Source organism: Felis catus, chromosome A1, assembly GCF_018350175.1.
Source record: "Felis catus isolate Fca126 chromosome A1, F.catus_Fca126_mat1.0, whole genome shotgun sequence".
Classification (NCBI taxonomy): domain Eukaryota; kingdom Metazoa; phylum Chordata; class Mammalia; order Carnivora; family Felidae; genus Felis; species Felis catus.
This window is the reverse complement of record NC_058368.1, coordinates 106707529-106723933: the sequence shown is the minus strand read 5'-3', so window position 1 is coordinate 106723933 and position 16405 is coordinate 106707529. Positions and strand designations below refer to the sequence as shown.

Genomic DNA, 16405 nt, shown 5'->3' with positions numbered 1-16405 from the left:
TGTTGTCACTAATCTAAAAATGTTAATTTTGTTTCTGAAATAAACTATTATTTTTTATTCTGATAAATCTAAAAACTATGTAATCCATCCTGGACAACTGAAAACTGGCTGCTATCACTTGATAGATTAATATTCACTGTACAAATCATCTTTTCTCTTTTTACGTAGAAGATACAATCTTATCAATATTACTTGTACCTGCCTTAACATATGTGTACTTTCCAACCGAATTAATGTTGTAAAGTAGGTCAATTTCTGTTAATTATTAGAAAGTAAATAGCAAAGAAAATTTTACTGAACTAAATAAGCAGATTGTCCATCAGCATTGAGTATCTTAATAGTTTCACTTTGTTTTTGTAAAATAAAATTTTTTTAATACATGCCTTAATTAGAAAGGCAACTCTAAGTAAATGAGGGAAGACACACTTAAATTTTATCTTTTATCCCATTAATCCTTGAACTACCATATGCTAAACTTCTAAATTAAACAGTGAATAGCATCCTTTCAACATTTTCAATATTCAAGATCAAAACTGAAAACTTTAGAAATAAAAACAAAACATTCACTGGAACACTTATTCCCAGGGTTATAACAAAACATTTTGAAAATCTAAGTGATTCCTTGACAGCCACTGAGGCAGACCCTAACTATCCCCTAACCCCCAGCATCATTCCCCTGAGAAACCACCTTCAAATGTATCATATTTTCTAGTCACTGGCTTCTAATCACAGAATTTGCCTCCCCACTCTATCCTGACCCAAAGCCACTTTTTCAGAGGATCTAAAGCGAATAAATAATACAGTAAGAAAATATGAATGGCCCTGAATCATCCAAACCTAGTGGTTGACATTTCTAGTGTCCTTCTTCACTGTCTTTCTTAATGTCTAATTTCTTAATTCTTCCTCTGATGCTAAGTACCACATAGAATTTTCTCCATCTACCGAAGAATTCCAGAGAGACACCTCTTTTGGTGCTTAACTTGGGTAAAGTTAGTCTCTGTGGCTCAAAAGTAACAACAAATGATTTAGGAAAATATATTTCTTTGGCAGTAGAATACATTCAGATTCTGAATATAATTACTGATAAAGAGGAATGGAAAAGGTTTGCTGACTTTTTTGTTACAAGTATATACTTAGCCCTTTTCTGCATCAGAAGATACAAAAATCAAATTTATCACAGGGATACCATGCCTGTTTGTATAGAGTGTGTATTGCTTAATTCTAGGGATACATTTATGTACACAACAATGTAAAAAGCTCCCTCTACTGTTGTGCGGTGTACAACCTGCACAACTGGAGGCTGCTGGATTCATTAGGTGCCTCTTCGATGCCAAGCAGTGGGTAAAGGGGAAGAATACAAAGTAAAAAAGGCTTTTACTCTGAAGTCAAAGAAGAGGACGACACACAATCATTTCTGTAATGTGATAAGGGCCCCGGGATCAGTGAGGAAGAAGCCTGGGGAATTGTATTAAATAATGGATAGTTCTATTTTGCAGTTGCCTTTGCCAGCAAACAAATGGAGAGAGAAACACCCACAACAGATGATACTGAATAATATGGTAATGCAGAAAATTAAAGAATCACATAAAAGCAAAATCTTCACCTTAGGGCCAAGAATCACAGAGGGTAAAGTATATTCAGATGTAGAGGGAAAGGGATTTTATGTGCTTTTGCTAAATGTACAGTACATCATATCATAATGCAAGAGGCTGCAACAGAACTATTTGATTTACATAATGTGAAACAAGGGACTTCATCTGTAACTAAACAAGACGATAAAACTATGACAAATGCACTGCTTATTTTCAAGGGCACTTGGAGTCCTTCACACAGCCAATTTCTACTCAACAAACACATGAATAAAACAAATTATTTTTTTAAAAATGCAAGCTCTTTTCTCCAAAAGCCCTGGAAGGACTTCTCAGTACAATTAAAAAATAAATTGTGAGCAAGATTTAAAAACCTCAGATCAGATTAGAATTCTTAATCTTCAATTCTTCCACTGTCAACTTCTTTTCAAGAAGGCCCGAATAATGTATTCTTAACTTCATAATATTCAAAATTTCAGGGGAGGTGATGGGTGAAATTGATTTGTTTGCTGCCTAGATCAATGGTCACGTGGATTCAAATTCTCTCATCTTTGGCTCATGTTGGCTCAGTGCGCTTGAAGCCTGCATCACAGAGTTTCATAATATGAGTTTATGGAAATGATACTGTTAGACTCTGGCAAGTGGGAAGACCAATAAATTCTGCTGAAGTTCTGATTTATATTGAAAAAAAATGAAATGTAGCCTTTAATTTCCAAGAATGAAGATGCATTTGAGAATAAGTCTCATTGTCGAGTTTTGTAGTGTCCTGGGATATACCTATAAATGATTCACTCAAAAATTATTCTATGAGTTGTATTAAATTAATATATTTCTGCCATTTGTATACTTTATTAAATTTCCTATCTTACTTGCCAATGATGTTAGTTTAAAACTAACTTTTGGGGCGCCTGGGTGGCTCAGTCAGTTAAGCGTCCGACTTCGGCTCAGGTCATGATCTCGTGGTTTGTGAGTTCAAGCCCCGCGTCGGGCTCTGTGCTGACGGCTCAGAGCCTGAAGCCTGTTTCAGATTCTGTGTCTCCCTCTCTCTCTCTGACCCTCCCCCATTCATGCTCTGTCTCTCTCTGTCTCAAAAATAAATAAACGTTAAAAAAAAATAAAAATAAATAAAACTAACTTTCAAAAGTACTGTACATAAACCAAAAACATCTTCATAAATATGAAAGGCAAAGTTATCAGTAATTAAATTGTATTGTAAATTTAAGAGCATTTTCAAGAGAAACTTATGTCTTCTGCATGATTTCAAAGAGAAATGTGAAAATTACGTGGAGAAATCATAGAGTTGACAGCCGGGAGGACATGCTTTGTGTTTTTGTAACTGTGAGCCTACAACCACTGAGTCAGCTTTAAATTATTTATTTCAGTATCATAGAACAATTTAACAAATATATTACTGCAGATAGGTTTGAATTTATAAAAACATTGTTTAGTTGAAACCAAAATTAAGAGCTATCTAAAACTCCTTCCTACTACTATGTTCACATAGCATAACACTGCTTAATAATCTAAGGGGAGAATATTGTGGAAGTTGGTCAGTCAACTTGTCCCACGTGGATGGAATCCACCATGGAATGCACAGAGATTTAAATTTTTATTTTATCTTTCACAACTTCCACATGAAGCTAAAGATCTGATCACCTTCATGTTTACACTAAGGGATACTTAGTGTAAAAGGGATACTTCTACCTCAATTACTCAAACCTTTCATTTAGACTTTACTAATCAAATGGTGCTAGGTCACTTGGAAATAACATTCCCTCTAGTGCACTGATTTTCATTGTTATGGCACTGATAAGAAGTGATATGGAGAAACAGGAATCCTCCAAATAAATCTTAGCCCCACCGGGAGGTAAAGGTAGCATTAGTTGTCAGTATCTATTAATATTTTATGTGTCTATATACTTTGATAGTTTTTTTTTCCTATTTTCAATCACCAATTTTGCTATTTCTGTTTTATTTCTTTTTTTATTCCTGTTGTGATTTAAAAAAAATCTACTTGGTCCTATTCTAAGTCCTACCTAGAATAGTACAAAAAAGCGAAGACAACATTTCTACTAAAGGGATGAAAGGTGTACAAAGATTTTTTTGCCCCATAAAACATGAAGTGGCTCAGCAAAACCATAGCAAATTTCACCCCAGGCTTTTCTTTGGGTCTGGAGCAGAAATTCTGTTTAGACAGTGGTTTTTACAGAATTGTCAGCTAATGAAATCTGTCATCCTTCTCATGGTTGTTAGGTGTTTGAAATACTACTTCTGAGACTAAAGAGGATGACACTCATAATTTGATTACTAATTCATATTTTTCCCATTAAAATGTAATATATTTCTTACAGAAATTTGAAAAATACAAGAATAAAGTTAAAACATTAGCCTACAATCCCACTATCTAGGAGTAGTACTTACAGTTAACATTTTAAAGTATATTTCTCCATTTTTATTTCCATGTATTTGCCTAACTAAATTCACTGTATACAACTAATATGTATAAATATACGTGTAGTACTAGGATCATACTCTCTATGCAAGTTTTGTCTCACCCCACCAATAGTGTGACAATTTCATTCCTCATTTCCAATTTCATTTTTCTGAAGAAGGAATTTGTTGTGTGCTATATTTTATTCTAATATTATAAATTCTTAAAAGCCACATTCTTAACTAACCATTGTTCATCATTGCCTCCCTTGTCACTAACTTTCCCTAGCAATGTAAGAGAAGACAAAATAAAAGCACTCCAGTGTATCTTCAGCACTAACAGAGGGTTCTTAAATGTGTCTAAGATAATGTGGGATGAAATTATTATTTTTTTAATGTTTATTTATTTTTGAAAGTAAGAGACAGAGCACGAGCAGGGAAGAGGCAGAGAGGGAGAGGGAGACACAGAATCCGAAGCAGGCTCCAGGCTGTGAGCTGTCAGCACAGAGCCCAATGTGGGATTCGAACTCATAAACTGCGAGATCATGACCTGACCCAAAGTCAGACGTTCAACCGACTGAGCCACCCAGGCACCCCTAACATGGGATGAAATTATAATTCTAATTTTTTTTTGAGTGTAGTTGACACCCAATGTTACGAAATTATAATTTCCTAAATAAGGAAGATGACTTTCCTAAATAAGGAAGATGTCAGCCCTAAATAAGGGCTGACAAAACTATAAATGCAAAAACAATGACAATATAATAGTACCACAAATGGTATTTCTGATAGTAGGTCTGCCACATGAATACAAGCTTACACAGGATCTTACACAACTATTTGTTTGGAATAAAATTATTGAACCTTCACTGTAGGCCCGATGTTATACAAGATGTCTTATATTCTCTACCCTTTACTACTATCCTCATTAATGATGAAACTCAAAGAGGTCATTTAGGCAATTGAAGATCACCAGCTAGCACTGGACAAATACAGGTCATTTCTATTTGATCATCCCTCTTACTGAGTTTTAAAGTTTGAAGTTTTGTATATTATATACTATATATGCATACACACACACATATTTCAAATACAAATAGTTTGGTAGACAGATGTATTGCCACTATTTTCTCCAATCTGGGGACTGCCTTTCCATTTTCATATCAATGTATTTTGCACATGAGATGATTTAAATTTTGAAGAAGTCCAAATGATTATTTTCAAGAACTTTTGATTAGTGCTTTTCTTATATTCTATCCAAGAAAATCATTACCCTCCCTATAGTCATGTAGATCTTCTGTTTTTTGACTAAGAGTTTGACAGCTGTAGCTATATCACATAGCTTTCTATGCTCCATTATGAATTAACATCACACAAGGTGTAAAGCAGGATTGAAATTCATTTTTTTCACATGGATATCCAGATGTTGTAGAGCCATTTCATTAATAGACTATCTTCCCATCACTCAGTAATACTGGTGGGGTTTTGAGAGTCAGTTGACCATATATATATGGGTATATTTCGAGATTCTTTATTCTGTTTCATTCATCTATCCTGCGAAGTTTCTGCCAAAATCCCATTGTTTTGATTACCAAATCTTTATAATAAGTTTTGAAATCAGATCATTTAAATCCACCCCGTTTGTCCTTCTTTTACAAAATTGTTTTGATTCTTCTATGTCCTTTATTTTTCCAAATACATGTTGGAATCAGCTCGCCAATTTCTACAAAAAAAGCTGGCACCGACTTTCATTGAGATTATAGTGACTCTCACTCAATGTGGGTAAGATGAAAATCTCAGTAATAGTCTTCCAACAAATAAAAACCTTGATTTAGATATTTAATTTCTCTCAGCTCTCTCAGTGCTTTGTAGGTATCATTTTAGAGGTTTTACACATATTTTTTAAAATTATTCTTAAATTTTTTATGGTTTTGGAAGTTACTATAACATTATTCCAATTGTACATTTTCATTATACATAAATAAAATTGTTTTCTAAGTTTATTTATTTATTTTGAGAGAGAGAGAGAGTGTGTGTGTGTGTGTGTGAGAGAGAGTGGGGAGAGGCAGAGAGAGGGAGAGAGAATCCCAAGCAGGCTCCCAGCTGTCAGCGCAGAGCCCAACGTGGGGCTCAATCCGCTGAATCATGAGATCATGACCTGAGCCGAAATCAAGAGTCAGATGCTCAACAGACTGAGCTACTTCAGTGCCCCTAAATAAAATTTTTATAAATTGACTTTATATTCTATGTGCTTAAAAAATCCAATTATAACTTCTGGCAATTTTTCTGCTATATTTCTTACATTTTTATTCGAACTGAGGTATATTATCTGTGAAGAGAAATATTTTTTTTATTTTTTTCTTTCCAATATTTAGAACTTTTGTTACTTGGGGCACCTGGGTAACTCAGTTGGTTAAGCATTCAACTTTGGCTCAGATCAAGATGTTGCATTTCATAGGTTCGAGCCCTGCATCGAGCTGACAGCACAGAGCCTGGATTCTGTGTCTCCCCCTCTCTCTGTTCCTCTCTCTCTCTCTCTCTCTCTCTCTCTCTCTCTCTCACACACACACACACACACACACACACACACACACACACACAATCTCTCTCTCTCTTTCAAAAATAAACATTAAAAAAAAGAACTGTTTTTTTCTTTTTCCCACCTTACTAAATTGGCTATGATCTTGAGTACAAAACTGAATAGAAGTGGTAAGCATTGATATCTTTGCCTTGCTTCCAGTTCTAATGGAAAATATTTGGTTTTCAACATTAAGTATGTTGTTAACTGCAGATTTTTGTGTATATGTGCATAGATACCCTTTGATAGATTAAGAAAGCACTTTTAAGAATTCATTAAGAATTTTTGTTGATAGGGTTCCCCCAGCCCCATACATTAGAGATACCATTTTTATTGTTTTTTATATTCATTTTTTTCCGACAGGAAGTCAATCATCAATGTTAACATTGTTTCCCCTGTGAAATGCATCTCTTTGGACAATTCAAAACTCATTTTTTGTATCTTTGACTTTTACTCATTTTCCTATGATATATGTAGATATCTAAAGGGTTTTATTTCCTGGGGCGACTGGGTGGCTCAGTTGGTTAAGCAATCGACTTCGGCTCAGGTCATGATCTTGCAGTTTGTGAGTTCGAGCCCCACGTCGGGTTCTATGCTGACGGCTCAGAGCCTGGAGCCTATTTCAGATTCTGTGTTTCCCCCTCTCTCTACCTGTCCCCTGCTCACACTCTGTGTCTGTCTCTCAATAATACATAAATGTTTAAAAAAAATTTTTAATAATAATAATAAAGGGTTTTTTCCCATCAATGTGGGAAACAATTTTGCCATTGCAGGTCCAAATAATTTTTCTTACCTATTCTCATTCTTCTTCTGAGATTCCAATTACAACTACATTAATCAGTAAATCCAACATCTGAATTATCTCAGGGTCAGTTTCTATTGACTATTTTTCCTTCACCATGGGTCACATTTTCATGTTTCTTTGCTTGACTGGTTTTTATTATGTTTCAGACAATGTAGATATGTTACAGAGATTCAGGATTCTTTTATCTTCCTCTGAAGAGAACTGATTCTTGTTTTAGGAGCCAGTTCAATTACTGGCTCGTCACTCTGAATGTGGGAGGTTTGAGTTTATTCCTTGGTAGGGAGGATCTATCTAATGCTCAAGATAATTCCCAAGCTTTTGTAAACCTCCACAGTCTATCTCTCATAAATACCTTACAGGTGCTTGGTTTCAGGCTTTGTTAGGGCAGGTCAGGAGTAGACATTTCTCTGGATCAAAGTCCCTACTAGGAAGGCTCAGCTTTTGTGTTTTTTCAGCTAAATACCAGGAGTAATGACAAGGTACTAATAAGGTCGCTCCACTCTCAAAGCCTGAATCTACTCAATTCCTAGTGTCCTTTAACAATCTCAACTCCATAGCTGTAGGACTCTGATGCTTTTGGAAAGTTTCTATCTATGGATATTCAGACCAGTCTTGCAAAGTTCTCCAAGATGATCTGCACACAAGCTTCTTGGCATCATTCTCTGCATAGGATCCTCATCTACAGTACCTTCAGCAGGACCACTGGGCTCTACCTAGATTCTAGCTTGCTATACCAGTCAAAAAACTGTTCCCAGGCAATAATCTGGATTGACTGTGGGGCTCCCTTAATAAATTTTCCTTCTTTCAAAGTTGCAGTCTTGCACTGCTCATCCTCCAGTGACTTAAAAGCACTTGTCTCATAAATACTCTTCAGTTTTATGGCTATTTACTGTAAAAGTCCAATCGCAGGTACACCTACACAGTTGGAAGTGGAAGTCCAATTGTGTTCTTACAACAGATTTTTTTCACCTTCGTGAATCATGCAGAACTAGAAGAGTTTTTGTATAATTCAGCAATAAGATGCTATCATGAATTCAACAGACCTGTTACAGAAAATCATATTCAGATGTTAGTGTGTATTCTGTGATGGGAAATGTCAACATTGCTGATGCTAAAATTAAACCGCTAGTGAATAATGAATTACTATTCATTTTTAATAGTTTTAAACAAAAAATTTACGAATAATTAATAACACAGAGTGCCCATAAAGAGCATATTGTTGCTCACTGTTTCATCTTTTTATATTTGCCTTTAATGCTGCATGACAAATGTTTGTTAGGAGTACATTCACAGTGGAGCCAAGAATTAATCAGCTAGAGATTTAACTGAAACTTTTTTCTCAGGTGGTACCAGAAAGTTTATCAATTACTGAGTTTAATATATTGGGTGCTTTATCTCTATGGTGATGACTGAAAAACATACAATATAGGCTTGTTGTGAAGTGCCACCAAAATTCACCATAGTGTTCACTTCCCATCATCAATGGCTATGTCTTCATGTCAAAAATTGAGGGTAAAGTATTTTTTTTAATTTTATTTATTTTCTTAAATTTTTTAATGTTTATTCATTTTTCAGAGAGAAAGAGAGTGTGAGTGGGAGAGTGGCAGAGAGAGAGGAAGACACAGAATCCAAAGTAGGCTCCAGGCTCTGAGCTGTCAGCACAGAGCCCGACACAGGGCTTGAACTCATGAACCGTGAGGTCATGACCTGAACTGAAGTTGGACGCTTAACCGACGGAGCCATCCAGGCGCCCTGAGGGTAAAATATTTTTTAAATTAACTAGCCAAAAGTTTTGTTAATATGCCATCCAAAATGTGCCTATTCAGAAATCAGTTATTATGAATTGAGGGAGATGACTAAAATCATTATGCCAAAGTTTTTTGGAACACAAAATCTGGAATAAAAGCATTCTCTGAAGAAATTAATCCGATTAACAGCACAGCCATCGAATTAGGAATGTCATTTAATTGGCTTTGGAAAATTTACCTTGTTATAAGTATAGCTGCATCCACTGAAGTCATGTCCTCTCCCCAGCTTGTAGACATCTCTAAATGTATATCATTCTTTTTGCCAAATTCTTCATGCTGCCACTTGCAAAAACTCTCTAGCATTTTCTCTCCATGGTGCCCAATATATAGGTCTGCCTACAAGAGAAGAGATTTCACTTCAAGGCAAATTATTTTCAGATATACAAAAAACTAAAAACTGACGAGACTTCCTGAATTACTAAAGCGGACCGCTGACCATAACAACAGTAATTAGAACCTGGAAGACATTCAGAAATAATTTAGCCTCAGCTGAAAATCGTGCAACTTTGGGAGGGTACAATAACTACAAAATCTGTTCAATGTTACTCTGAAAAAGGAGAGAGGTGTTGTAAGAATGTGGAACTTTCTGGCTTAAATAACTTAATTTTATTTCTACAATTTAAGAACAAAGTTTTCTCAAAGTTCTAGTTAAGTAGCATACTAAAATGATGCCACAGAGTATTCTCTGAAATGAATTACAGATAAGAAAACGTTTCAAAAGCACATGTTTAAATAAGAAAATAAAACTCTCATTAAAAATCACTTTTAAAAATTACATCTTGGAAAGTTAAGGTTTGTTGTTAGGATCCTTGGAAACTAAGAACATTCCATTTTTAGAATAAAACTGAGGTATTAACCAAAACTAAAGGCCAGTTTTATGTATAGTTTAAGTGACTTAGTGGATATTTCTGGATTTTTAAGTCAATAAAAAGCACACTCCTAACATTCACTTTACTTAAAAGCATCTGAACACAACTTCTCACCCAATTAATTGAACAAAAAACTCAAGACTTTCTTACTGGAGTTTCATGGAGCAGAATAAGCTTTATCACACGAAGATTGACCTGCACACCAAGACTCTTGTGTTGGAAAAGGTTAAAAACCTAAAAACAAATAAAAATAAAAATCCTAAAATAAAACTTGAAATCATATTTATTTTTCTTAAAGTCCAGATATGGGAGAAGTCTCAATTTAGGTGAGAAATCTTATATTTAAAACCACTTAAATAATTTTAAAATTAGCTTAATAAGCAAGAATAACATAGCTAATTCATTTTAAATACCAAGAAATTTAGACCTAGCCTTCTGAGAAACTCACTGCAGTCTTGATTGTCTATGCCATTTCAATGGGATACAGAGGGAAGGTTGGGCTTTTCACAATACTGAAGACAAGCATTTTAGTAACTAAAACCTAGAATGTTTCTTAAGACCACAAAATGCCAGTGTCCTCCTTTTTTCTGAGAAACAGTCCTGAAAACTGAGCCTGCTTTATGCCACCTCCCAATTCATTCCTTGGAGTAGTTTTCTCTCTCTCTAAGCTAGCTGCCAAATAGGAAAAGGGTTTTCAAAGCTCTTCTCTTCAATGTTACCCAGGAAGACAAGCTTGCAGGCCACTGTTGATTAATGGTTTCAGATCCTCATTATAACTGTTTTTCCCAAACTATGGTGTGTGCAGCAGGGCTGGAAAGCAAGGTGAATTTTTATGTGGTACTTCATTTTTTGTAGAATTTAATATTTATTTAACTTGTAATAGAAAACAGAAAGCTGACACGTAAAACCCATACTTTTGGAGATAGAACTACTTAGAAGAAACTAAAGCTGGTAGGCTGTATTAGCCTACCCTGTAACAGACTGCTGGTGGAATGTTCTGGAGGTAGCTGAACATGGTAAGAAATGACTGAAGTGTGGGCAAATGTGTTCCCTGCTCAAATAAGCCAAATAGTAAAAATGAGCAAAAACAGTAAAAATAGAATTTTACAAAACATAATATATTTATCCCTGAATCAGTGGTTCTTACCCTGCCTTATATGGTAACTGGAATCATAAATGGGCATTTGCCTTTGGCATTTATTGATGTTCATTCTCCCCTAAGAACGGCTCTTCACTCCGACCTTTTAATTCTGCCTTGCAGAAAGTTTAACCAAAGGGTATATAATTAAGTCAAAGGATTCATTTGGTGGTAAACATCTGTATGATACTAGGTACAAACTAGATTTCTGCAGTTCAGAAACTGTTAACTGAAGTTAGCTATGTGTGATCCACCTGCTTAAAAAATTTAGCTATTTGCTATTAGGTCTTACTCATAAACTAGTATTATATCTGACATCAAATTTTACATACCTATCAGTGGATTACCAACCTCCATTTTTGTTCCACCACATAATGTCTAATACTTTGGGTGGGGCCATGCGTACAAAAAAAAATACATAACATTTCTAATTTCAGCAAATGGCCTTTTATAAAAGAGAATGAAAAGAAGGTCATGAAAGAATAGACAAAAGAATAACAGAGAAAGAGTTTGCCACATTGAAATCAACAATAAGGATGGTTTCTTTTACTAGAAGATGTGAATTATTACTTTTGATATTTCTTTTAAGATATCTGGTATACCCAAAGCATTTTTTTACTGATGTCAATAAAAGAAAGGAATAGTAATGAATTAATTTTTAAAGAATGTCATTATACTCACACATTTCTTCCTTAGAGTTTTCTTGAAAAAATTCCAAGCGCACTTTAAAGTTTGCCTACCATATTTAAGATGGTTAGAATGAATCTCCTGGCTGCATCTGCTCCATGATAGGAAACCATTGCTGGGTCTGCAACCACTACAGTCTCTATGTTGTATTCTTGAGGTAATTTGTATGAATATCGTTTCCCTCTTCCACTTTCTGTTATTTTTTTAGATCTAGGTCTTCCTTTGTCTGCAATAGAGAAATGGATTTTCCAATGTGACTCCATATTGGCAAAGTGAATACAAAATTTCCGTTTCTTCAATAATTTTTTCAAAATGTTTACTTAAGGGGCACCTGGGTGGCTCAGTTGGTTAAGTGTTTGACTCTTGATTTCGGCTCAGGTCATGATCTCACAGTTCGTGAGATCAAGCTCTACATAGGTTTCTTTGCTGACAGCGTGAGGCCTGCTTGGGATTCTCTGTCTCCCTCTCTCTCTGCCCCTTCCCCATTCACTCTCTCTCTCTCTCTCTCTCTCAAAAATAAATAAACATTTGGGGTGCCTGGGTGGCGCAGTCGGTTAAGCGTCTTACTTCAGCCAGGTCACGATCTCACGGTCCGTGAGTTCGAGCCCCGCGTCGGGCTCTGGGCTGATGGCTCAGAGCCTGGAGCCTGTTTCTGATTCTGTGTCTCCCTCTCTCTCTGCCCCTCCCCCGTTCATGCTCTGTCTCTCTCTGTCCCAAAAATAAATAAACGTTGAAAAAAAAATAAACATTTAAAAAAATGTTTATTTAATGCCAAGATATGTTGATAATATAATGGTAAGCAAGACCAAATAAGTTCCCTGAATACATGGAAGCTAAAAGGGCATCTGGTTTTGGAGTGTGGCTTTGGAATCAAATAGACTAGATAGACTTGTATCACTTATTGGCTCTGCTACTTGGGAAACTAACATCAGTCAGTTAGCCTTGATTTCCTCATCTGAACAATAGCAACATCTACTTTCTAGTGTTGATGTCCTATAATAAGGTTGCATTAGTAAAATTCTTAGCACAGAGTCCGTATAAATAAAATAATCCAATAAAAAAATCACTATTTTCTTTTTGAAACCAGTGACAAAACAAAGGTCTACTTGAAGAGAGTGCCTGAAGTGACTACCTCACACATCCTCATTTCAGGCAGTGGCCCTTAATTACTAAAACATTATGCATGGGTTACAAAAGACTCAGTTCTGCCTTCCATCAGGATCACATAGGGAAATAAAGATTTCTTCAAACAAGGCCAAATAAAAGTAGTAACCACAAATAAATGTATTTATACATTTAACTACATAAAAATGTAAAATGTTTATTAAAACATGCCACTATCAGAATGAAAAGCATGCCACCAAGTGGGAGAAGATATTTACAATACTTTTCCATCATGAACAAATTAAAAGCTACTCTAAATTAGTAACAGATAACCCAAATGAAAAATTGGCAAAAGACTTGACCAGCCATTTTTCACACAAAGAAAGACATCCAAATGGCTAATTAGCATATGAGAAGGTGCTCAGTCTCATTACTCTTCAGGGAAATGCAAATTTAAATCACAATTAATTAAATTAACTAAACTCTCTAGAATGGCTAAAATAAAGAGATGATTATATTAAGTGTTGTCAAGAGTGTGGAGACAACTGAAAGTCCCGGCACATACATACTGTGAGTTTAAATTAGGATAAACACTGAAAAATGAGCAAGCGGTAGCCAGTAAAGTTTAACATTTGCATACCCAGTGATCAGTGATCTGAAAGATACACTTATCAGAAATGCATATAAATCACATGTAAAAATTATTCACAGTAGTACTGTTCTTAATTTGAATAACCATCAATAGTGTAATGGATAAAGAAATTTTGGCCTACCCATACAATGGAATGTTCTAGAACAAAGAAAATGAACCAACTACTACAATGTGCAAGAACATGGATGAACCTCACAAAGAGGATATTGAGCAAAGAAGCCAATGACAAAAGAGTAGGTGTTGTATTCTTCCATTTACAGAAACATAACAACTGGGAAGACATGATGTTAGAAGGAGAGTAAGTATCTTGAGGTAAGAGATATTAGTGCCTAGGAATGGGCCTAGGGGGACATCTGTTGTACTGACATTTTCTATATTCTGATCTGAGTGATAACTACATCGTTATGTTCATTTTGGGAAAATTTAGCAGTTGGGACACATCATTTGTGCAATTTCCTGTATGCATGGGGTACTTCAATAATGAAACTTACTATTTTAACAGCTTTACTGAGATATAATATATATGACAAAACATGTAGCCAGTGATGTACAATTCAGTTAGTTGTAATCAATTTCTACAGTTGGGCAACCATCTCTACAATCCATTCTTAAATCACTGATTACCTGTTCTGCTCCTTGCCATATACCAAAATTCGGTTGATGTCATTAAAGTGCTACCACCTCCTTTCCCAAACTTATACTCGTGGGCCAACGTCTTTCATATTTCTTTACTACAATTTTAATGGAATCCCCAGAAGTAAACATGTGTGTTTAGTAGAGTTTCATGGAGATAAATCTCTGTGTTCAATTAGTCATGTTTCCCCGGGTGTCTCTAATTTTTTTTTTTAATTTCTAAGTACATACTCTCATAATTCTAGTCCACTGTGGTGGCTTCTGATAAATTGCTTTCCTTGTCTTGTTTTAAGTACTTTGGCAGTGGCTTGTCAATTCAACTCAAGTCTATTCTATTCCACTTTGCAAACTATTCCACCTTTCTTACCCTCTAACATCTTTCCACGGTGCCAGAATTAATTTATATCTTGAATTTTTGAACTATTGGTTCCCTTCTATTACTGCCTTCTAGGCCCAACTGAGTCATCTCTGAGATCTAACATGAACTGGACTCCACTACCATTACTGGGAACTTCACTGTTCTGAGTTATCATCATAATTTACGGTTTCATTTTTTTCTTTTTTTGCAGTGACCCAGACTAAAATCTACTTGATAAACAAAGTTTTACCCAAGTAGAGTCAGTTAACAAAGTTAATGAAAGTGTTATAAAAAGAAAAGCAAAGAGTCATTATTTAATGAAAAGAAGCATTATGTCATGAATCATGACAATGCAAAAAGACAAAAACAACACTAGCCATCTTCAACAGGATCACAAGAGTTAAAAGTACACTTTATAGATCCATATTTAGTACGAGTAGTTGAAACCAAAGATGATGACAGGCAGCATAAGAAACTGACTTTATCTGTATCTTGAGATGTCTGCCAATTAGCAATGAATTCTGCAGTTTTCTAATCATAATCTTAAAGGTACTTAGTTATATATTAGTATGTTGTTATATATACTTGTAATATTTAGTCGCAGACATTTCTACAAGTAGATGAACAGACTCACTTTGGCAGAGTCAACACCAAATAAACCATGGAGGGAAAAATACAGACGTAGCTCTCCTATGTGGATATGTCACTGATCTTATATGTAAAAATCAGGCAGTGGTAGGAATAGAAAGCATGAGAAGATAGGCAAATATTAGAAAGTAGTCATCATCACAAGTAAAATTAATCTGACTTAGGGGGAAAAAAGGGGAAGTGGTTAGAATTACTCTCTCTCTTTTTTTAATGTTTTTATTTTGAGAGAGAGACAGAGTGAGAGCAGGGGAGGGGCAGAGAGAAAGGGAGACACAGAATCCGAAGCAGGTTCCAGGCTGGCTCTAGACTGTGAGCCATTAGCACAGAGCCCGGCGTGGGACTTGAACTCATGAACCAGGAGATCATGAACTGAGCCAAAGTCGGATGCTTAACCAACTGAGCCACCCAGGCACCCCAGAATTATTCTCTTGTTGCTGTTATTTGTTTTGGCTTGTGCGGAGTGGGGAAGGTGGGGGTGGGGGTGTTCAATTTTTATCTTTGAGTGACCAGGTAGTAGATAGTGGAAGACAACAACAGGGGACTTTGGGAAGGAAGGTAATGGGTTCAGCTTTAGATTTATTAAGTCTGAAGTGACTGTGAGACACATGAATACAAGTTACTAAACACCTGAAAAGAGAGAGGTTAGAACAGAGATTGGAACAAAGTAAGAGAGAGAAAAAAGTTTGTTTCCTTTACTGTCCCAGTCCCCATCTGTCAGTATGCTACATCCTTATTTTCATGGTATAGTTAAATAGACTGCATGGAACATTCTAGAATGTTTCTTAAGAATCTCAGCTTCATGGTAGACTCCATCATACAAGTTAACCATTGTGTAAGAACCATGCATATTGAAGTAATCTTTTTATCAGGTTGCTTTCTTTGATGGCTTCAGGGTCTACATCAACTATGCTAAGCTCGTTTTTCATCTTCCAAATCTTGAGACGGTTTTCTACCCATATGCATGTATAAGAACAACACAGTTGATACCACACACTTCCAGTTAGTGAAGAAATTTGAAAAATGTTTAGTCATCAATGCTCACCATGTGCTCTCTATAATACCCTATACACATGGTGACAATAATGTCCACAACAGTTATGGATGAC

General features: G+C 35.6%; 1 protein-coding gene across 5 annotated transcripts in view; it reads right to left on the bottom strand.

Moving 5' to 3' along the window:
• The window catches only part of ADAMTS19 (ADAM metallopeptidase with thrombospondin type 1 motif 19), a 241930-nt gene that overhangs the window by 174494 nt on the left and 51031 nt on the right, over positions 1-16405 (bottom strand). For all 5 annotated transcript variants that reach the window (XM_023254781.2, XM_023254786.2, XM_045058633.1 and 2 more), the window contains exons 4-6: positions 11958-12130; positions 10230-10313; positions 9389-9546 (exon numbers count right to left, since the gene is read on the bottom strand). In XM_023254781.2, coding sequence (XP_023110549.1) covers positions 9389-9546; positions 10230-10313; positions 11958-12130 — 415 coding nt within the window. The remainder of the gene's footprint in view (positions 1-9388; positions 9547-10229; positions 10314-11957; positions 12131-16405) is intronic.